Here is a 24,620-nt window from a genome sequence, read left to right as displayed (position 1 = left end):
TACAAATATGGACTGTAACAATACCAAGTATAATACCAGCACACGGTCAGTACTGCAGTGATTAGATTGATATTTTCAGTATCACTAAATCTTTTTGTTATTATTTACAAGTAAGTCACTGCATCGAGGAAGACTTAAGGCCCAAAAGCCAAAGCCAATAGTAGTTTGTGCTTATGTTTATTTATTTTGCACCATATTGCTCAAAATGTAATAAAAGGAAATAAAAATTTTAATATTTGATTGCTATTGTTACACCACCATGCTGTGTTTTTGTCTGATAATAATTGTGCTGAAAAAAATAAATCATTCAATGATCTAAAACATTTGAAGTATCAAAACTAATGTAAAGTATTGACACAACCGAACAATAAGAGCCTATTACATTTTACCAGAAAGTAACCCGACATTAACTGGTAGATTAATTTTAGTTTTAAGAAAATAATACAACTGGAAATGACACAATGTTATTGCATTTGTCAGCGGCCAATTTAGGAGCCCTAGCAAACCTGTTTTCCAATGTTTCACAATCATTAATGTGCCACATAGTATTTAATGATGTATATCATTATTGCAGGAGCCTGCAATATACGTCATGTTATATTGTAGTATTTCAGCGATGTCGTCCTTCCATATTAACAATAGTACAATTGTTTGTTTATGCGCTGTGTTCAGTATTGCATCATGGCTTATTTTTATGTATTTTTGCAGACATGAGCGGCGAGAATATCGCTGAGTCTCTGGTGAACGAGGGCTTCGCCATGGTGCGCAGGGAAGGAATTCGAGGGAACAAGTAAGAACCGTTCTTTTCACCGTCTTAAAGCCCCACTTAAAAACTTTCAGTTATGGTTCAATTTGGCAGCGACAGTGGACCAAAGCAATAGTGTTTTGCTCGACGGAAGACCTAATTTCTCATGAGGACTAGCATATATCGTGTCAAACTGACATGGTGTCTGCTGTAATATTGGGACAAATAGTACATCTCTAATGGCTATGCTGATGTTAAATAACAGACGCTATCAAGAAATTGATCTTAGATTGTGTTACAAAAATGACACTACTACCAGGAATGTATATTGGGGCGGATGCAGGTCTGAAGCAAAAAAGACCGACGGGAGAGTTTTTTCGAAGGAAGTAGTGTGGAACTGAGAACTATCAAGCTTGTGGCTGTTACCACACATATTTCAGATAGCTAACATAAACATTATAATTTATTTGAGCATCAAAATGTATTTACCAGTTTAGCAGAAACAGAGCCAAGTCAGCATCGGCAGAAATCCCTCCTCATCTTTGAGCTCACGCCAGTAAGTGAAAACCAGGCCACTGTTGATCTTGACTGTTTTTTTTGGCGCCTCTGACAAAACTTTTCGTTTCTTTGGTTGTTTTGGAACTTCGGCCATGATAGCAGTAATTGCACGTAGACGTTCTTTTGCATTTTGTTTTCTGGCGGCATGCAGGCGTTCACATCGACTTCTGTTTTTTTTAACGAATTGTTAAAGAGGGGAGTGATGTATGCCGAAAAACAAGTCAGCACATTTTGTAGTTTGTGAACCAGGGTTCCTGCCACCCTCCTCAACTTTGGTAAGTGGCAGTGAGAGCGATACAGATCCTCTCAGGCCATGACAGATGTGTCATTCAACTAGTTGTAAGTCGATGTATTGTCCCAAACGTTATGAATATATTTTATGAAGGGTGAAAAGTTACTTAGTGCTGCTTTAAGGGGGCTGTTTGCAACATTTACACAGATTCCAAGAGGAGAGATCCCGCCCTCTTACGGCTTCTGATATGCAATGACGTTGTTACATACGTATGTAACACGTGCACGCGCATTAGCTTTAGGTGTCGTTAGGTACTAATAGCAATTTGGATAACTAGCGTGAGCTGTCATTGAATGTATTCTATCATAACAACAACATGACTGCAAATTGTTTGGTGCTTCTCTTGGACTGCTTTTGTATGTGTTCACACGCTCCCTGCACATACCTTGTTGACAAGACGGGGTGAGTGACCACCGTAAACACAAAGCATTTTTGTAACATAAAGTTTGTACTTGTGAAAAATATAGACAATTGTCTAAAAAATGTCTTCTGTTAAAACCACTAATGGTAACAAAACGTAGCCGGTGGTGTTACTTTTATATTTTTTGCTTTGAAAAACGTTACTGTGAGGAAGTTGCAAACAGCACTTTTTAATCGTGGAAAAACATTCAAACAGAAAGGCACGTAGAAGCAGCTTAATGAAATTGCAAACACTTGTGTAATTTGGGATGTTGCGTGACTGCAGATTGATTGTCCCGTTTATAATTAGTGTGTTCCATCCAAGCCCAATAATTACTTGGTGTATCGTTACTCGTTAGACAATACTGCAATAGTGCACACACTGAAAAATATATTTTTTTGCTGTTAAAGGAGAGCTTTTATATTACTAATATTGTGTGATTGTTAAAATGAGGTTCTGTTAGTCGACTTAAAGGAGATGCCGGCAATGTTTGGAAGGTTGTTGTTGGTGGCAATACTGCTCTTTCCCCCTCTGACAGTTCATATTTGCACATCCCCGTCAATTAATTCCTGTGTATCCTCCAGCATGAGACGGTTATTTTACATCGATTGTGTGCAATGACGTCCTACTAGCATCAGGAATGTAAACGGTGCTTATTGCTTCATCGCTTGGAAGATTGGCTCCAAAGTCCATTATCCGTTATCCACTGTGACTTTGTACGCTGATGGATCATTATCTGCTTATGATCATCGTGGCGGTAATGATAGTCATGATGATGATGATGATTTTGGACACAGTAGCCCAACATGTGTTCACAAGCAGATTGTTCATTGGGGGAAATACTCAGCGGTCATTTTGGAGCAATTCAGAACCGATGTGTGGTAGAGTCACAATATTAGAAACAAATTTATGTTTGATGCTCTGCTGCAGGTTGCAGCTTACATTGCTCACTGATACATTTTGTTGTCAAGATTCATGCATTGTTTCTCAAATAAGTATTGTAAAATATATAAATATTTTTAAATTCTCAAAGTCTTGTTTTTTTCCCAAGTTACGTAAAATGTTTTTGAGCAGTTGTATGAAATACAAAGATAAAGACATGTTTTTGCACTGAGGGCTGATACAATAAATAGTATGATTTTTTTCAAATGTTCTTTTACAATAAAAAACTTTAATTACAACCAGGGGCGTCCCGATTAGGTGCTAAAAATGATGACAATATATATCACAAAAGACATTAGGAGTGTGTAACTTTACCTCGATTCATGGAATACGATACGATTCACTGACAATACTTTTCAAAACATTACGATTCGATACGATTCAATGTGATATGATACAATTTGATGCTGATGGAGGCTTTGCATAGTAAAAAGAAAATTTAATATATCATCTATCATGTCAGAAAAATGTCAGGTGTTTATTTTTTATTAGTCACAATTAATTAATTATGAGAAAATAGAAGTATCAACTTCAAGGCATTGCAACCCATAAACTTAGGAAAAAGAATATTTAAACGAAACCCTTTTGGGAAAGCTACCAGGTATTTACTATTGTTTGCTCAGGTAGCAACAATTACATACAGAGAAAAACAAGCTGTGCATGAAGTAAAGGTGTTATAACACCACAGTAACACAAGTGCAAGATAAATTTAAGTGCCACCACTTAAACTAAACTGCAGTGTTGGTGTACAAGTTCAAATACTTGAATGCATTAAAAATACATCTGTCATCATGTCTTTCATAATGATTGTGAACGATAGGCAACATCCCAAAAAAGTGCAGTTCCCCTTTAAGTGGTGTTCACTTGAAACTTTTGAAGATAAATTGTTATGCTACAAACTTTTGTGTGGTCCATCCATCCATCCATTTTTTTATCGCTTGTCCATTTTTGGGTTGCGGGGGTGCTGGAACCTATCTCAGCTGCACTTGGGCGTAAGGGAGGGTTCACCCTGGACAAGTCGCCACCTCATCGCAGGGTGTTTCTTCTTATTTGTAATTATTCCAAGCTGATTTGTTATGTATATGCAGCGGCTGTGGAACTGAATGTGACAGTGTGTCATAATTTACGACGATCAGTTAGATAAAAAATACTGAAAGCAGTATCATTAGTCCAGAACTTAGAAAGCAGTACTACAAACCCCGTTTCCATATGAGTTGGGAAATTGTGTTAGATGTAAATATAAACGAAATACAATGATTTGCAAATCCTTTTCAATCCATATTCAATTGAATGCACTACAAAGACAAGATATTTGATGTTTAAACTCATAAACTTTATTTTTTGTTGCAAATAATAATTAACTTAGAATTTCATGGCTGCAACACGTGCCAAAGTAGTTGGGAAAGGACATGTTCACCACTGTGTTTCATCACCTTTTCTTTTAATAACACTCAATAAATGTTTGGGAACTGAGGAAACTAATTGTTGAAGCTTTGAAAGTGGAATTCTTTCCCATTCTTGTTTTATGTAGAGCTTCTGTTGTTCAACAGTTCGGGGTCTCCGCTGTCGTATTTTACGCTTCATAATGCGCCACACATTTTCGATGGGAGACAGGTCTGGGCTGCATGCGGGCCAGGAAAGTACCCGCACTCTTTTTTTTTTTTACGAAACCACGCTGTTGAAACACTTGTCTTGCTGAAATAAGCAGGGCTGTCCATGATAACGTTACTTGGATGACAACATATGTTGCTCCAAAACCTGTATGGACCTTTCAGCATTAATTGTGCCATCACAGATGTGTAAGTTACCCAGTTCTTGGACACTAATAAACCCCCATACCATCACAGATGCTGGCTTTGTAACTTTGCACCTATAACAATCCGAATGGTTATTTTCCTCTTTGTTCTGGAGGACACCACGTCCTCTGTTTCCAAATATAATTTGAAATCTGGACTTGTCAAACCACAGAACACCTTTCCACTTTGCATCAATCCATCTTAGGTGAGCTCGGGCCCATCCAAGCCGGCGGCGTTTCAGGATATTGTTGATAAATGGGTTTGGCTTTGCATAGTAGAGTTTTAACTTGCACTTACAGATGTAGCGACCAGCTGTAGTTACTGACAGTGGTTTTATGAAGTGTTCCTGAGCCCATGTGGTGATATCCTTTACACACTGATGTCGGTTTTTGAAGCAGTACCGCGATAAGGGATCAAAAGTCGGTAATATCATCGCTTATGTGCAGTAATTTCTCCAGATTCTCTGAACCTTTTGATGATTTTATGGACCTTAGATGGTAAAATCCCTAAATTCCTTGCAATAGCTTGTTGAGAAATGTTGTTCTAAAACTGTTCGACAATTTGCTTACAAAGTGGTAACCCTCCCCCCATCCCAGGGATGAGAATTTTCCGCGGATCCGCGGAATTCCGCCCAATTTTGGCGCCGCCAGGGTCATTTCTGTGAATCGTTTAAATCCGGGGAGAAAATTATAGGGGGGGTTAGGTACTCATGGTTTTTGTCTCTGCGTTGACCTAGTTATCAGTACAAGGCAGAGAATTCCCGCGAAAAATATAATGCCAATGTGTGAAGGCACCAGATTGGCTAGCTCTGCTATCAGCTGACAACATCAACCAATGACATTGCCCGTTATAGGCGTCCGCACGCGTCGTTTGCCGACAATATCTAGTACCTGATCCTCAATTATTGTGAGCGTTTCTGAACTCTTATTCTGTTTATTGGTTGTGTTTATCGGCGACTAATCTGGAAAGAAAACACGGTAGCTCTCAATTACCACATTTCTTTATTGACAAAACAGTTTCAGACATGGTTAAGCTTATTATTCAAGATAGGAATGCTTCATTAAGGAAAGATATCGATAAGGGTGTGAGAAACAAGTGGAACTGGGCATGGCTCGATATATCCATCAAACTGAAGGTGAAGATTAACAACAATATCGTAGAAGTAGACGAACTGATCAGCGATTTCATTGCAAAGTGCGATGAACCGGGATGTGCTCAGTGCTTATATTGCAAGGACATTGTGACAAAGGTGGCACTCTTTGACCACGCAAAATCGGCAAGGCATCTAAGTAAAGTGAGTTTACGGAGAAGAATTCTGGTTCATCCATTTATAGGCCTATTTTTGTCTATAATCCAAAAGTGTGCAAGAATTTGATATATGTGTAAACTTGTATACATAAATTTCATCACATGATACATTTTTATGAAAATATTTGCTAATAAATGTGAAATTTTGGTCAGGAGAATATTGTTAGATTTCGGCCTTCCGCAAAGCTGTTTTCTAGGATTAAAACATTTTCAGCTGATTTTGTAAATCTTCATTCCCATCCCTGCCATCCTTGTTTGTGAATTACTTAGCATTTCATGGAAGCTGCTTTTATACCCAATCATGGCACCCACCTGTTCCCAATTAACCTGCACACCTGTGGGGTTGTTCTGTATAAGGGTTTGATGAGCATTCCTCAACTTTATCAGTATTTATTGGCACCTTTCCCAACTTCTTTGTCACATGTTGCTGGCATCAAATTCTAAAGTTAATGATTATTTGCAAAGAAAAAAATGTTTATCAGTTTGAACATCAAATATGTTGTCTTTGTAGCATATTCAACTGAATATGGGTTGAAAATGATTTGCAAATCATTGTATTCCGTTTATATTTACATCTAACACAATTTCTTAACTCATATGGAAACGGGATTTGTAAAATATACCGGTACTCGGTATACATCCCTAATGAACAGTGTAATAGTTGATGTGATTACCTTACAGAGTTGTCTCAGTTGGGCCTGGAAGTCTTTCAAATCAGTGTCTTTGTCTTGCCAGTTGATAGGTCTGCTAGTATTACAACCCCTTGCTCCCTCATCGCCAATCCAATCCAATCCACTTTATTTATATAGCACATTTAAACAACAAAAATGTTTCCAAAGTGCTGCACAACAATATCGCCGGCTTAATTGTCAGGTGGGTGCTCCGATTAGTCCTGCTGCTGTTAATTTATCGCTGCTTTCCAAACGTTACAAATGGCCATACTTTAATCCAACTGACCATTCTTTTTTTTTTCTTTTTCTATAATTTGTAATACCACACCACCTTAGCTGTGCTCAACCTTTAGCACAGGTGGCAGTAAACCTGCAGGTTTTGTTACGTTTACATTTTCACACTTTGCACTATGTTGTTACACTTTATGAAACATTTCGTACGTATTCCGATATATGCTCATTCAGCCAGGGCTCTGTGAAGCACATACTTTCTCTTCCTCCACATCTCCTCCGGTCTCTCCATCTGGACTCGGGTGTGATGGAGCGCCAACACCTCGTCTCCGGTGCAATCCTGGCTGTAGCCAAAAGTTAGTGTCCAAAAGTTCACCAAAAAGCATAGCAGAAGTCACGAAAGTACCCAACCTTGTTGCGCAGTCCTGAAAAAGCCCAGACCAAAGACATATCCAATTACCATCAACTTAATGCATTTTTGTTATGTCGGAATGTCAAAGAAAAGTTATTTTGTATCTCATTTAAGCTATATTGATGTATCTTTGTAATTGTTGAGTTGCACAGTGTTATGAAGTAAAAACTCTTGAAAGGCTCTCCAATTGAGACAACCAAGTTATCCGTCTGCATACCTAGCAAGAATAGAAGTTAGCGGGAGTAAAACAGATTGCTTGCATCGGATTTCTTACAGTCCATCCAGAAAGTATTCACAGCGTCTCACTTTTTCCACATTTTGTCACGTTACAGCCTTATTTCAAAATGGAATAAATCATTTTTTGTCCTCAAAATTCTACAATCAATACCCCATAATGACAATGTGCTTTTTATTTTATTTTTATTTTGCTAATGTATCAAAACTAGAGATGTCCGATAATGGCATTTTGGCAGAAATCCGATATTCCAATATTGTCCAACTCTCAATTGCCGATTCCGATATCTACCGACATATATATACAGTCGTGGAATTAACACATTATTATGCTTAATTCTGTTGTGATGCCCTGCTGTATGCATGAAACAATTTAACAAGGTTTTCCAAAATAAGTCAACTCAAGGGTTTCAAAAAAGTGCCAACATGGCCCTGCCATATTTATTATTGAAGTAATAAAGTGCATTATTTTTTTCAACATGCCTCAAAATAGCAGCTTGGAAATTGGGACATGCTCTCCTTGAGATAATCCCGATACCCACTACAACTATGGGAAATACTATACTTTGACTTTCTTAAGTGCATTATTTTCTTTAAACATACCTCAAAAAAACTGCTATAAAAACAATGAAGGCACATAGCTTCAGTCCAGATTATACTAGAGTAATAAAGTAACAATAATATAATCCCCATTTAGTGCAAGACTGCCTGGCATACTGTATAAAAGGAAATTATAAACTGGGTTCAATCTGCCCTGCTCTAACGTATTTGTATGAGTAACAAAAATGTGCTGCAAGCTAGTGGTGAGTGCTTGAAGTGCCCTACCAGTCACGCAGAGCTTCTAAAATGCTGCGTTGAGACAGGGCACCTCCGGTCACTGCAAGCTGCTAAGTATGTGCCATGCTGGGCAGACTAGCCTCACCAAACTCCACTGTAGCTTTTGCCATACTGCGTGCGTTGCCCCTGACCATACTTGCCAACCCTCCCGGATTTTCCGGGAGCCTCCCGAAATTCAACGCCTCTCCCGAAAACCTCCCGGGACAAAATTTCTCCCGAAAATCTCCTGAAATTCAGGGCCTCTCCCGAAAACCTCCCGGGACAAATTTTCTCCCGGAAATCTCACGAAATTCAGGCGGAGCTGGAGGCCATGGCCCCTCCAGCTCCATGCGGACCTGAGTGACGTGTCGACAGCCTGTTTTCACGTCCCCTTTCCCACAATATAAACAGCGAGTCTGCCCAATGACTTCATAACTGTAGAATGATCGAGGGCGAGTTCTTGGTTTATTATGTGGGTTTATTGTTAGGCACTTTCATTAACGTCCTCCCAGCGCGGTAACAACACACAACAACCGCAGTCACGTTTTCGTCTACCGTAAAGCAGTTTGTCTGCTGTAAACAGCAATGTTGTGACACTCTTAAACAGGACAATACCCCAATCTACTGTACATGCATATGTGACAATAACATCTACGGCCTTTAGAGAGTGCAAAAGAACGAGGAAGACACAGGCATGGCGACGACGAGTAAGATGAAGAAATACGCTTGTAAGTTCCAAGCCGCAGCTGCGATTGGACCTGGATAGCCTCCGAGAAGAAGTAGTGGACTACCAAGTGCTTGGCAGAGAAGATCTTCCTCAGGAGGCAAACATTGACCGGTTTTGGGCCATGCTAGGGAGAGATGGAAGATTCAACACTCTAGTGCATTTTATGAAAGCACTTCTGTGCGTACCACACAGCAATGCATCTTCAGAGAATAGTGACAGAGAATAGAACAAGAATGGACAATTCAACATTTAACTCAACAATGAGTAGATGAGTGTTGTGTATGTGTGTAAAGAAATGAACACTGAAATTCAAGTATTTCTCTTATTTATTTATATTTATATACAGTATGTATGTATGTATGTATGTATGTATGTATATATATATATATATATATATATATATATATATATATATATATAGCTAGATTTCACTGAAAGTCAAGTATTTCTTATATATATATATATATATATATATATATATATATATATATATGTGTGTGTGTGTGTGAAATACTTGACTTGGTGAATTCTAGCTATATACTCCTCCCCTCTAACCACGCCCCCACCACCCACCTCCCGAAATCGGAGATCTCAAGGTTGGCAAGTATGCCCCTGACCACAACCTGGGCTTTCGCCTTGGGGTGGTTTTTGTTGTATTTTTGTTATTTCTCGGCAGAGTCTTTAAGCGACAACTGTGTGGTACTACTTTTTTGGGTGTTTGCTTTTCATCCTTCTTCTGCTTGTATTCATCGTGCATCTCCTTATGATTCTTGAAGAGGTGGGAGATCAAATTATTCGTATCAAAGGAAGATGTCTTGGTTCCTCCTCGCATAACCAACTTTTTGCAGTCGTTGCGAATTGCCAGTATTTTATCAGTCATAGACACTTTAAAATAATCCCAAACCATAGACATGGTGTCGTTTGTTCGCCACGGCTACAGCACCGGAAACAACACACTCTTGTTGTTATGTTGCGCTCGCGGAGGTTTGATGAGGTCATCAAGCGTCGCCAGTAAACCTCTCATGCTGCAGTCGTCAACTCCTGTGTTGTGTGGGAGAGGGGAGGGGCTGCTGACTGAGAGACGCAACTGCTCTGTACTTACGTCCGCGTACCGTAGTTCATTTGACTTTTTGAAACCGATACAGATCATTTCCGATATTACATTTTAAAGCATTTATCAGACATCTCTAGTTGTGATGGATTATAGATGTTTCGTCACACCGATTTAAACATTTCCCCTTCTGTGTTTGTATCAGTCCAGATCAGGTCCGACTGTGCGATATGGAGGACCAGGCCAAATCGTCCAAGAAGGGCATGTGGTCCGAAGGCGGTGGCGCACACACCATCCGGGACATGAAGTACACCATCGAGAACCCCCGCAACTTTGTTGACTCCTTGCATCAAAAGCCCATCAACGGTAAGGAATGAAAAACAAGCGTCCAAATTCCCTGTTAGGATCTGTCATAAATGTGTAATTTGGCTGAGGACTCAGGCAAGTGGGAAGGATGGAATGAGGCTAATGGCGCCCAGTGGATGAACCTTCAGCGGTTTATTCTTGCAAAGGTGTAATGTGCCGCTCAATGCTGTTAACAGCAGCTCAGTTCATTGCACCGACCTGCCAGCAAGCCAGCTAATGAACAAGAAAAGAACCTATTCATTGGCTTCTCTCTTGTTTTTAACCAGTCAAGGTGCTCGTAATGTAAAAAGTGCAATTCAAGAGCAAATGGACTTTGGCGTGGGTGAATCCCATATTAGTTTTATTGTTGTTGCTTGTTTTAAATGCATCTCAGCGGTGCCACAATATTGAATGGTCCAAGATGTTGACTTGATGCTGGAATTTAGATGGTTTAAGTGTTTTTCTTTTCAGTAAGCCTGACTGTAGCCTTAATAATGCTAAAAGCTGGGTTTTTTTGACGGGGTTTGTCTACAAGAAGTACTATCACAGGGTTTCCCAAGAATGCTAAGATACCTGTGGCGGTAGGGGAGTGGCCACATTATTTGCTATGGTGCATTTAAGTTTTAAGTACCAATGATTGTCACACACACGCACACGCGCACACACGGTGTGGTAAAAATAACCTCTGCATTTGACCCATCCCCTTGTTCACCCCCTGGGAGGTGAGGGAAGCAGTAGTTAAAAAGGCAAGAAAATGTATACATAAATAGTATTAATGATATGCTTGATATTGTTCATGGTACTTTTTTTTCTAGAGAATTCTCCAATCCTTAGAGTCTCTCTGTCTTTATCAAGAACAACTGTTAACAAATGTAGCATCTATTTCTAATGTTACTGTAGACTGTATTTTTTGTTTGGAGACTCTTTACTTCTGTCGCTCCATGTCCACGACTAAAAGTGAGCGGCAGAGAGCCTGACCTCTCCTAAAAATCCATCAGTGTAATCTCAAATTTTGTAGGTCACTGTCCGCGGGTATAACTCTTAATATATTAAAGTACGTTCACATTGCGGACTTGCTGCCTCCGATCAAGACAACCCCGTCCGTATGGCTTATGTCATCACAACAACCGCTTTCAGCAGCGCTGTTGCAGTAATCAAAGTACGTCTTTTTTCGGAGGCCAAATTTCCGTTGCATTACTTGTCAGTAGTTCGTAAAAAATAAACTATATATATCCATTCATGCTGTAAGGTAAAACATAGCATCAATTATAATGAAGAGGAGACTGTTTATTTGCTTCACAAATTAAAAGAACTGATCATTTCGAAGTGCATCGATGGTAGAAAAAATAAACTGAGATTTGTTTAAGAAGGTAGCTGAGGAAATTTGAAATGCCGGTTTTATTTTTTTATTTTCCTGAGGGAACTCTCCTGAAGGAATCTAAAAAGTACTATCTGTCTATCTATGTATCATTGGGACTCCTGAACAAAATACGAATGAAATTAAAGAGAATGAATAATAAAAGCGTACAAAAACCTCTTCATGCTGCATTTGTGCACTCCAAACTGATTAACAATAACTCTGTATTCCACACAACTGGAAAGATAGTCCAGAACAATAGCAACCTTTATCTGGAACAGTATCAGTCAGGACACGAACAGTCTTTTCCTTAAGATTTAAAGTACCAGTAGAGGGGCGGTATAGCTCGGTTGGTGGAGTGGCCGTGTCAGCAACTTGAGGGTTGCAGGTTCGATTCCCGCTTCCACCATCCTAGTCACTGCCGTTGGTTTAAATGTAACTTAGATATTGGGTTTCACTATGTAAAGCGCTTTGAGTCACTAGAGAAAAGCGCTATATAAATATAATTCACTTCACTAGAGTGGGAAAACAAGTTGCTTTAAATTTAAGCTATTATGATATACATATGATAAGATAAAGATGTCCATATCTTCCCGTTTAGATGAACAATTAATTAAGCACACAGAGGGTTAACAAGGAATTCTTCCTACAGACACTGTCTTCGGTTGTGTGTGTTTGTCTTCATCTCCGGGTATGAATTGAATGTCACAGACGAACAGCTTCTAGATTCAAGGCAAAATTTTCCTATTTTCCAGATGAGTGGCAAAACAACAACAACTTTGATCATCTGAGACACGATGATGCGGGAGCAGCTGGACATTGCTGCCAGTTCACAGTAAAGGCAGCAAAGGGCTAAGAAATAATTGGTTTGCGTTAGCGCTTGTAAAAACATAACAAAGTTGTTAATATTTAGTTAATATTCAGGTCACGATATATATAAAGAGTATTCTTGGTGGGATTTGGATGGTTATTTAGAGGGTTTTGTGGGCAAAATCGAGAGCCCCCATTGATTAGATTGTTAGCAGACTTTTTATGTATTTATTTACAAATTAGAATATATTAAAAAAATAAACATGTGTTTGTGTCTTATTTGGGATTATGAATGAATGAATAGACAGCACGTTTATATATATTACACATATTTCCAGTATGATTGATCAGATACAATGGTCAGAGTTCAGAAGCGTTCCAATTGTGACGTCAATCTCTGGAAATAGCCAAAGATATTTGGAGCGACATGTTCAAAATGGATGATTGAATTTGTGGCATTTTGTGATGTTTAAACTGTTTTTGTGATGTTTAAACTGTTTAAACAAATTTTTACATACCGGTACTTATCGGATTGTAAATATGATTGGATATGGTTTAATGGATACAACAAAGCACAATCAAGCATATAAAGTCAACTTCTTTTTCCACTCCACTGGTACTTTAAAACTCCTTTCATTAAACCACAGAGGCTTTTGAATGACATTCAACATTTTTTTCCCCATGATTTGACCTAGTGTCATTTTGAATGGCAGTGTTTTGAATTTGTGAATTTATGTCACATTGTTGTGTCTTATGCAGAAAACCGTGGTCAGTTCATTTGAAAAGTGCCATTTTGAATTGCAAAATGTGTGTAAATCAGTAAGTGTTTAGACTTTTGGAGACTTGAGAGTTGTTTTTATCAGTTAAAATAACTGCTATGGATGTCATTTTGTGTGTAAAAAAAATAACTAAAAGATTTCAGTGTCTATAAATACTTTTCTAACATCTAAACATAATAATGATAACAATGATAATTTTGGTCACAAGAATTTAAAATGTGTATGCCATTACCGTAAGGAAATCACAGATAGCTTTAGCATTAGATAGTTAGGAAACTGTTAAGCAGTTCCACACCACCATGTTTGTCGACAGTGAGCTCAAGGGAAGTACGGTAGGCTTGCAGCACTACACGGCGCAGCCTCACAGCTCAGATAATTTTCTGATGTTATCGGATTTACAAGTTTGACATTAAAATTCCTCATATCGGCCCAAAAAATATTGTGCACCCCAATTAAGAACATCAAAGTCACTTTTACATAATAGAGGACTAACACCAGGCTCCCCCACATCCTTTCTCCCGCAGCCATCATCGAGCACGTGCGTGACGGCAGCGTTGTCCGTGCCCTGCTGCTGCCCGACTACTACCTGGTCACCGTCATGCTGTCTGGAGTCAAGGTAACCTTAGCGCTATAAACCGCAAAAACAAACGTCCTAACTTCTAAAACACTTGTTATATAAGGGCACACTTCTGATGCTCCTTTGTTTATTCCACTGCTGCAAAGTTTACCCCATTAATAGATTTGACAAAATCTTGAAGACCCTCACTTCAAGATATTACTTTGCTGTTAAAAGTCTCGTCATATTTATTTCCATTGTCAGTTTGCCTGCTGTTTTGCAAGGTGACATCTACTTGAAACGGCTGCGCTTAAGCTGCAAATGAACGATAAACACTTGAGCTTTGCTTTCTCAATGGCACCCCTCCCATTCTCCTAGTGTCCCACGTTTAAGCGGGAAGCAGAAGGCACAGAGACGCCAGAGCCGTTCGCGGCTGAAGCAAAGTTCTTCACAGAGTCCCGTCTGCTGCAGAGAGACGTGCAGATCATTCTGGAGAGCTGCCCAAACCAGATCATACTGGGAACCATCCTACACCCGGTAAGACATGGCCTAAGCTTCCAATGGCTCAGGATTGATATTGCTCCTTTACATAGATTTGTACCAAAATGTTATGCTGTAGTTTAACAAAAAAAAATGATTCAAAAACAATGTATTTTCTGCACTTTTTTTCCCCAGAATGGAAACATAACAGAGCTCCTGCTTAAGGAAGGCTTCGCCCGCTGCGTAGATTGGTCAATGGCTGTCTATACACAAGGAGCAGAGAAACTCCGAGCTGCTGAACGGTACTAAACAGTTTTTTTTTTTTTTTTTTTTAATTTACACATAAAATATAAATTGGTTATACAAAACCTAAAACCAGAGTAGTTGGCACGTTGTATAAATTGTAAATAAAAACAGAATACAATGATTTGCAAATTCTTTGCAACATATATTACATTGAATACACTGCAAAGGCAAGATACTTAATATTTGAACTGGTGAACTTTGTTATTTTTTGCAAATTTGGAATTCGATGCCTGCAACATGTTTCAAAAAAGCTTGCACAAGTGGCAAAAAAGACTGAGAAAGTTGAGGAATGCTCATCAAACACTTATTTGGAATATCCCACAGGTGAACAGGCTAATTGGGAACAGGTGGGTGCCATGACTGGGTAAAAAAGCAACTTCCATGAAATGCTCCGTCATTAACAATCACGGATGGGGCGGGGGTCACTAATTTGTGAACAAATGCATGAGCAATTTGTCGAACAATTTAAGACCAACATTTTTCAACGAGCTAATGCAACGAATTTAGGGATTTCACCATCTACGGTCCGTAATATCATCTAAAGGTGCAGAGAATCAGGAAAAATCACTGCACGTAAGAAGCAATGCCCGTGACCTTCGATCCCTCAGGCGGTACAACATCAAAAACCGACATCAGTGTGTAAAGGATATCACCACATGGGCTCAAGAACCTTTCAGAAAACCACTGTCATTAACTACAGTTGGTCACTACATCTGTAAGTGCAAGTTAAAACTCTACTATGCAAAGCGAAAGCCATTTTTCAACAACACCCAAAAAAGCCCCCGGCTTCGCTGGGCCCGAGCTCATCTAAAATGGACTGATGCAAAGTGTAAAAGTGTTCTGTGGTCTGACGAGTCCACATTTCAAATTTGTTTTGGAAACTGTGGGCGTCAGTCCTCCCAACCAAAGAGGAAAAAAAACATCCAGATTGTTATAGGCGCAAAGTTCAAAAGCCAGCATCCATGATGGTATAGGGGTGTACCCAGGGCATGGGTATCTTACACATCTGTGAAGGCACCTTTAATGCTGAAAAGTACATACAGGATTGGGAGCAACATATGTTGCCATCCAAGCAAAGTATTTTTCATAGACTGCTTATAAGCAAGACAATGCCAAGCCACATTTTGCACGTGTTACAACAGCGTGGCTTCATAGTAAAAGAGTGCAGTTACTAGACTGGCCTGCCTGTAATCTAGACCTGTCTCCCATTAAAAAAATGTATGGCGCATTATGAAGCGGAAGACTGTTCAACAACTTAAGATGTATGTACATCAAGCAAAAATGGGAAAGAATTCCACCTGAAAAGCTTAAAAAAATGGTCTCCTCAGTTCTCAAACATTTACTGAGTGTTGTTTAAAGGAAAGGCGATGCCCCTGCGGCAACTTTTTCAATACAAATATTGTATAGATTTTTCACCGTACCGCAAAGTTAGTTGTCTCCCGTTTACTCAGCTTTAAAAAGATTAGATTGTGAATCCCTATTTGTCCGAAAATGGCTGTCTTTGTTGTCTGCCACCAAGTTTGACATGATAAGAACGCACAAGTTTTGTTTCCGCAAGTAGGAGCACACATTTGTTGCCAGAAATCGGAAGTGCACTGCCTTGGAAACGGAAATATATGCGCAGAGGAAAAAAGTTCCGGTAATGCATAAAATAACGAAAATACAGTAAATATTTTACATATTACAAATTGTTAAGAGCATTTGTGAACCCTTAAAAGCAAAGTATAACGCTAATATTTGTTGAAAGATTATCATCACACTTCAACATTTCTAAAATGTAAATGCTGCCTTTTTGCTAGGTCAACATTGTAGATAAAAAATATGTTCTTAATATAATATGGTGTTCCTAATAGACAGATTAAATTAATATATAAATTCATGTAAAGTAAGAAGTGAGGACGCTGTTGTTGCTAAATGTTTATACACCACATTACCCGTCGTCTACACAAGAACCACACATTAGTTCTGATTAGACAATTGATCCGTGTATTTCAGCGTAGCTTGGAGACAAATTTGACTGGTGAAAAGGAAACTGATTGGCTAAAACGTGTCATGAAATTGCGAGGCTGCACATAACTTTGACGAGGTGGTGGCTTCCGGTGGGAGGCGGGATAGTACAAACTGATGTGATTGAGCTGTCCGTGACGGCCATGATGCTTGAGAAATGCAATGAAAAGCAAAATGAATGGTAAGAAGTAAGAGCATGTGCGCTGCACCCGTGGAGAGACCTGCACTGCAAATAACTTGTGTGTGCGTCTGTAATGGGGAGTGGGATCACTCTTTTCAGCAACTTTTGCAGAACATTTAGTGGTCTCTGCATGCAAATTTGTTGCATTTGAGGAAAGCACTTGCTTGCTTGGTCAGAATGAACAGATTATTTTAGCTCACTGGAACCTGCAGGCTGCATCAACATCAAAGGACAAAATAGTCCCCAACATACTCTGAGGAATAAGGTAACTTTAGTGACTTTTAGTCTGCCTCTTATGAGTGTTTTGTTTTCTCCTTTAGGTCTGCTAAAGAGCGTAAAGTGCGCATCTGGAAGGACTATGTTGCACCCACAGCCAATTTGGACCAGAAGGACAGACAATTTGTAGCCAAGGTGAGGCCCTTGTGTGTTTTTTTTTTTCCTTTTTTTGTCAACACATCTCTCCTCTTAGCCCTAAGGTGACACCGCGCTGCTTTGTTTTAGATGAAAGCCATTTTGAACACAGAAGTAAAAAACAGAACCGCCAAATACATGAATAAAACCTGACCCCGTTTCCTTCCCCTGACACTTCTTATATTCATATAAACAATCCTCTCCTTTGGAGCTACGGGAACAAAAGCTTTACTGCAACCTTGAAACGGTCCCCCTGTCCAATTAGGCCCAAAACGCTGGCTCATACTCCTAAAAGCCAAGAAGATATTAGCTTTGGAGGTTATTGCCCTGGGGCTTTGGGGAGGGTAAAAAGTGTCCTTAAAGCAGAGTACAGTGTGGAGAATGCACTCCCTCCTACTTGTCAGCACATATTAGCTTCAATCAAGGGAGATGGACACACCACCACATCTAATTGTCAGGGTAAAATAATATTACAGCCTTAGTGCTGTAGAAAAATATTTAACGTCTTGAAAACTCTACCGCCCTTATTTTTTTATTTTTATTTTATTTTTTTCAAACTCTTAAATTTGTGGCTTGGTTGTGGGTTACATAAAAGGTTGCTTTGAATGTGATCAAGAGCGCTCCTGCATAATGAGTGCACACACAAAAGAGGGAAAAAGGTGCGATAAAACATTCATACTGTCGGCGTGAGTCGCTCTCTGATCTCCCAATGTGAGGCGAGGATGTGGCGAACACGTTAGGGAATGTTGGGTGCTGAGCAAAGGAAGACTTAGAGGAACTATTCCTTTAAGTGTCTTGCTGCTTTAGGTACCACACCGCTGCAGGGGGGGTACCAACAACTGGCAGTCTTTTCTCGCTATTATTTCTTCATTTTTTAAGTAAATAAAAAAAGATAGATGTAGAGAGCAATATGGATGGATATCTACTTATATACGTAGATACAGAAATAGATATAAAGACTCCAATGTGGGGCGTGGAGAGCAGTAAATGGAGAGAAAGAGGAAGCTGGAAATGATATGTGTTAGACTTTGTAGTAAGTAAGAGGAATTGTTTTTTCAAAATCCATTTATAACCTTTTAGGATATGTTGCTAACAAACAGACAATCAAACCCTGGCAAAAACATAGCCTCTGTGGCAGAGGTAATAACGTGTGCCACGTTCGTCTTGAGAGTTCCAAGCCAAATCAGACTCCGGCACGGCACACCTGCTGCACACCAAACTATTTGATAAGTTTCCATCACTTGAAATACATGAAGTTGGTGAAGCTGAACGTCAATATGTGAGTTATTCACATTGTTAAAAGTTAAAATGTGACTTAACTTTTAAATGGGAGTCAACTAATATAACAAATGTCCACTGTAAAAGACACTGCTTCTAACAAAGTAAGTTGAAAGACACTAAACTGCACACTATTGTTTTACACTTGTTACACATGTTTACATTGTCACTTTACATCAAACTGTAATTTTTTGTACATAAATGTATATGTGCTTGAAACAGTGGCTGTTCCTGCACTATTATTTGCTCTGAAAATATTAGTTAGTGGTAATATGATTAGAACATTTTAGCATTATGTGTGTTCGATTACAGTATGTGTGTTTATCTTAATTATTCCTGCCAATTAATTTGACTTATTATGGCATTTAGTCTTATTTAATTTTTTTTTGACATATAGCACAATAGCATACTGTGATAATATCGTAATGTGAGATTTTGATATTGTTACATACCTAACAGATTGGTGTGTATGTATATAGATGGATATAAATAAATAAAGAAACAATGCATCCGGAAAGTATTCACATACTTTACTTTTCCACATTGTGCTATGTTACAGCCTCATTCCAGAATTGAATACATTCATTTTTATTCTCAAAACTCCACACACCAAACCTACCACATAATGCTAATGTGACAGTTTTTATTCAGAAATTGTTGCAAATGTATGTCAGTTAAAAAAACGAATTATTCACAGCCTTTGCCATGAAGCTCAAAAGTGAGATCATGAGCCTCCTGTATCAATCCAATCCAATCCACTTTATTTATATAGCACATTTAAACAACAATAATGTTTCCAAAGTGCTGCACAGCCATGTTAAAAACAATGTTATGCTCCACCAATGACTGAATAAAACAAAAAATGAATAAAAATAAAACCAATAAAAACAATATAAAAACAAATATGATTAAAAACTATTTTAAAGGGTAAAATCAATTAAAACAGTAAAATAGAAATCAAAGTGTATAAAAAACACAGAGGACAACAGAGAACAGAGGACCACACAACTCACGTAGTGTTAAAAGCCAAAGAATAAAAGTGGGTCTTAAGACAAGACTTAAAACACTCCACTGTGAAAGCAGTTTGAACATGGAGCGGCAGAGTGTTCCAGAGCTTAGGGCCGACCACAGAGAAGGCCCTGTCTCCCCTGGTCTTAAGTCTGGTCTTGGGCACCACGAGCTGGAGCTGGCTTTCGGACCTCAGAGCGCGCGCAGGTATGTAAATTTGGATGAGGTCCGAGATATATTGAGGTGCCAGTCCATGTAAAGATTTAAAAACAAACAGCAATGTTTTAAAATCAATTCTAAAATGAACAGGGAGCCAGTGCAAACTCTGAAGAATTGGGGTTATATGCTGGCGTTTCCTGGCCCCTGTTAAAAGTCGTGCTGCCGCGTTCTGGACTAACTGCAACCGGGAGAGAGCTTTTTGGCTAATGCCAGCATAAAGTGCATTGCAGTAGTCCAGGCGACTTGAAATAAAAGCATGCACGACTTGTTCAAAAAGGTTAAAAGATAAAAACGGTTTAACCTTTACTAAAAGACGAAGGTGATAAAAACACGATTTTAAAACGCCATTGACTTGTTTGTCTAGTTTAAAATCGCTGTCTATAGTGACGCCAAGGCTGGTATCAACTGATCATCCTTGAGATGTTCTTACAGCCTATTTGTAATCAACCTGTGGTAAAATTAATTTGGTTGAACATAATTTGGAAAGTTGCCTTGTGTAATTGTTTAGTTTTCAAATGTTAAGATGGTATTGTCAAATATGTGTCGGTGTCTAGCAGGACCAATAATCAGCATTTCCGTTTTCTTAGCTTTGAGTTGCAGAACGTTAGCGGACATCCATTGTTTAATTTCATTCAGACACGCCTCCAGCTGACTACAATCCGGCGTGTCGGTCAGCTTTAGGGGCATGTAGAGTTGGGTGTTATCAGCATAACAGTGAAAGCTAACAACGTATTTGCGTATGATGTCACCTAGTGGAAGCATGTAGATAGTAAAGAGTGCTGAGCCAAGAACCGAACCCTGAGGAACTCCACACGTTACCTCAACATACTCCGAGGTCACATTGTTATGGGAGACGCACTGCATCCAGTCAGTAAGATAGGAGTTAAACAAAGACAAGGCGAAGTCTGACATACCAATACGTGTTTTGATAGGCTCTAATAAAATATTCTTATTGATGGTATCGAAAGCAGCGCTAAGATCAAGAAGCAGCAACATGGATGACGCATCAGCATGCATCGTTAGCAATAGATCATTAGTCATTTTTGCGAGGGCTGTCTCCATTGAGTGATTTGCCCTGAAACTGGATTGAAAGGGTTCACAGAGATTGTTAGACGCTAAGTGTTCATTTAGATGCTGTGCAACAATTTTTTTGGGAGGATTTTCGAAATAAACGTAAGTTTATTAGTTAGTGGCTGGAGCCTATCCCAGCTGCATTCGGGTGGAAGGAGGTGTACACCCTGGACAAATTGCCACCTCATTGCAGAGCCAACACAGACAACAGTCACACACTAGTTCCAATTTTAGTGCTGCCAATCAACTTACCCTGAGTACCCGGAGGGAACCCACGCAGTCACAGGGAGGACATGCAAACTCCACACAGAAAGACCATGAGCCCAAAATTAAAAAAAACTTGGGTCCTTTTTATTGTGAAGCACCAGTCCCTAAACCCTGTTCCTTCATGGTTCTCCTATATGAATCTAATCTTTTATTATTATTATAACTCATAAGGTTTTGGTTGGATTTCACCAAAACTTTTACCAAAGCTTTCAGATTTGGGTCTGATCTGGATTATTTTTACGTTTCCATATGAGCTTCAACTTGTGCGTTCATGCGCGCGGAGACACAGTTCCCTTTTTGTTTCATTTCAAAATGTTATGGGCACATTTTGATTAAACTTTCAGAGAATGTCATAAAATGGCAAAAAAACGGTGATTGCATTTTGGGACCGATTCGGATCACTGTCTGGATTCAGGACTTATTTTCTATTGGGAGGTATGGCCTTGTATCGGTCTGCCCTCTTTGAGTGCTTTCTAGTTTATATTTGATCTTCCCTCCTAATACCGGTCAGAAGTGAATAAATATGTCTATATAGGATAAATGCTTTGTTCTGTGTGCACTTTAAATAGTGCCCCTTCTAATATGAAGTTAAGTCGAAAATAAATGAGTCTCCACCACCAGCACAACTGGGTCACCCGAGATGAAGAGAAGGTCAGGACGTGTAGGAGTTAGATATTAAAAAGTCACTTAAGGTGGAAGAGATAGATGAAAGCGGGGTCAATTGGTCCATGGCCCAGTTTTAAAGTCAAGAGGAGGAAGATGACTCCTACGTGTGGCTCAGATTTGCGAGCAGTCTTATTCAAGTACTTTTGGGTGACAAGTCACCATAGTCCTACCTACACTGTGAGCTGCGGAAGATGTCATACAGGCGGAAGACTGAGGGTGGCAGTAGAGCGCCACCTCTAGGCGTCTTCAGCAGAGACCGTGAGTCATGCTGGATACATATTTGTCTCTGATGGCGGACACTTTGCAAAGACTTTCACCCGCTGTTGCCTCAGCCACCATTTTGCGTCATCATAATCTGCATTTTGGCATACCCTCCCCCTCTCTGATAATTAGCTGATGATAAAAGATTATTTACTTGTGCAGGCCACACAATGACCTTATTACCCTAGTGCAACAATGTGTAGGAGGATGTGTCGTTCCACTTCAAACCCGCTACCTTGTGTCTACCACTCGTCCCCGTGGTTACTCAATCGTGTATTTGGGTTGGCTGAGTGTGAGTTGCACAATTTGCTGTGACAACAAACTCAGTGTTAGTGCGCATACAGGTCAAATTGAGCTTTTTGGTTCTTGTCATAAGAAGTGTGACATTATCTCATGTTTTTTTTACCCTTATTTAACAACAGAACAGACACCAGTGGCCTAGTGGTTAGATTGTCGGCCCTGAGATCGGTAGGTTCAAGTCATACCAAAGACTATAAAAATGGGACCCCTTACCTGCCTGCTTGGCACTTAGCATCAAGGTTTGGAATTGGGGGTTAAATCACCAAAATGATTCCCGGGCGCAGCCACTGCTGCTGCTCACTGCTCCCCTCACCTCCCAGGGGGTGAACAAGGGGAATTTAACGACAAGCCTTTATGCAGCAAGGCAAAGGGAAGAGAAAAGCAGTGCTTGATTTGCTCACCCTAACTCACTTATAGCACAGTACAGATCTTGCCTTATTGGAGCTTTTTTTTTTTCTTCATCTGAGCTCTTTTTTAATCTTCTAAGATTTATCGGGATGATGTCATAATTCCTCATATCCGCTTGATAAATATCCACCTGATATTTATCATGCACCCCTAATCATGTAGTGTGATTGAGTGAGGGTGAGCAGATAGTGTCAAACTTTAATTAAAACAAAATGACAGTGTCAAATCCCTCTGCGGTGGTCAAAAAGTGACTGTGTTGGACCACCACAAATAATGTCGGGGAAATCCTGCTTATGTTAAAAAAGAATGGCTGTTGAACTGCTGCATGCAAAAACATTAAGCCCAACTGTATAGGCTGTGCTATTGTTTTCCTGACAAATACACCACATGTCTGTGCTGTTATTAAAACCCATAAGTAGATAGATTTGAAAACTTCAACCCAGCTCAATGCTCTCCACAAAACAAAAGCACTGTCTTTTTAGAGAGATGACTGTGATACACGGGAAATTTGCGCAACATTGGTTGAAAAACATTGCTGCCATCAAGCAACACATGTTTGCAGGTGCACTGTCTATCTGTGATGAGGTGGAGACTTGTCCCGGGTGTACCCCGCCTTCCGCCCAAATGTAGCTAGGATAGGCTCCAGCACCCGCGCGACTCCGAGAGAAAAAAGTGGTAGAAACTGGATGGATGGATTCTAAAACATGAGGATATCCATATTACTTGCATGCTCATATGTCGTTTGAAGCATTTTAAGCACAGCCCATAGGGGGCGCCACAAACATGAAAACATGAGGACACCCTCTGTTGCAGTGGTTCATTTAGCTTTGATGTCCATAAACATACGTGTGGCCTACTTAAAAGCATTTCTGTTTGGGCACCTCCTCCTCTCCATCTCCACACCACACGGTGGTAACCCCAATCTGTCTTTCCAGCACAGGAGGGCCACACACTTTTTTTTTCTTTTTTAGACTGCCTCTCATTTTTTTTCACCCTCCCACTTCATTTGTATTCATTACTTTAAATGATGACTTTTCATCTCGGGGGAAGATTTGCATAATTTCCCCGCTAGACTTGTGACTCAAGTTATTTGGTCTCCAGGCGGGGGTCCCGCGTGGCGTGTTATGTTAATTTAGCGCCTTAGTCAGATAATGATATTTTTGACCAACATATCTGACTTGCTCGCAAAAAAGTACAATATTTGTGGTTTAATTGAGTAGAGGCTAGCTAAGCAAATGAGCTAGCTTCTGTACATTGCAATCAGCGCTCAACTTCCAAGTTGTTGTAAGTCTCCAGGCGGCTTCCCGGACGCTGGAGTGACGAGCCATGGCCCGTTATTGATAGCTGAACCAATCCAGTAGGCTAATAATGCTGCGATTGCAAGCGCAATTTTCCATGGGGGCCGTTGGAGGTTGAGCCTGTGTGCGAATGGTTTGCACAAAATGTTGGAATAAAATAGCTCTTTACTGTCATTGCACTTAAAAAGTACAGTGGAATAAACTTTTCAGTACAAACCCGCTCAAGAGCAGACATACATTGTATTGGGTAGACAACATGAACACTGATGGATCGCCACAAGGGCGGTGGCTGTTAAAAACAGTAGGAAAATATAAACATGGGGGGAGGATGATTAAAAAAAAAAAAAAAATCCTAGAGTAATGCTGCATTTCATTTACCTTGGAATTTGTAAGTTGGAGCTTGGAATGATATCAAAGCTGAGTTGGGAG

The 24,620-nt window shown here is 39.7% G+C and overlaps 1 protein-coding gene across 1 annotated transcript in view; it reads left to right on the top strand.

Annotated features, from left to right (window-relative positions):
- snd1 (staphylococcal nuclease and tudor domain containing 1) overlaps positions 1–24,620 on the top strand; it is a 315,742-nt gene that overhangs the window by 13,504 nt on the left and 277,618 nt on the right. The window contains exons 4-9 of the mRNA XM_061912195.1: positions 709–790; positions 10,389–10,549; positions 13,999–14,090; positions 14,409–14,567; positions 14,706–14,812; positions 17,325–17,415. Coding sequence (XP_061768179.1) covers positions 709–790; positions 10,389–10,549; positions 13,999–14,090; positions 14,409–14,567; positions 14,706–14,812; positions 17,325–17,415 — 692 coding nt within the window. The remainder of the gene's footprint in view (positions 1–708; positions 791–10,388; positions 10,550–13,998; positions 14,091–14,408; positions 14,568–14,705; positions 14,813–17,324; positions 17,416–24,620) is intronic.

This window comes from Nerophis ophidion, linkage group LG10, assembly GCF_033978795.1.
Source record: "Nerophis ophidion isolate RoL-2023_Sa linkage group LG10, RoL_Noph_v1.0, whole genome shotgun sequence".
Lineage (NCBI taxonomy): Eukaryota > Metazoa > Chordata > Actinopteri > Syngnathiformes > Syngnathidae > Nerophis > Nerophis ophidion.
This window is presented reverse-complemented; position numbering and strand designations above follow the sequence as displayed.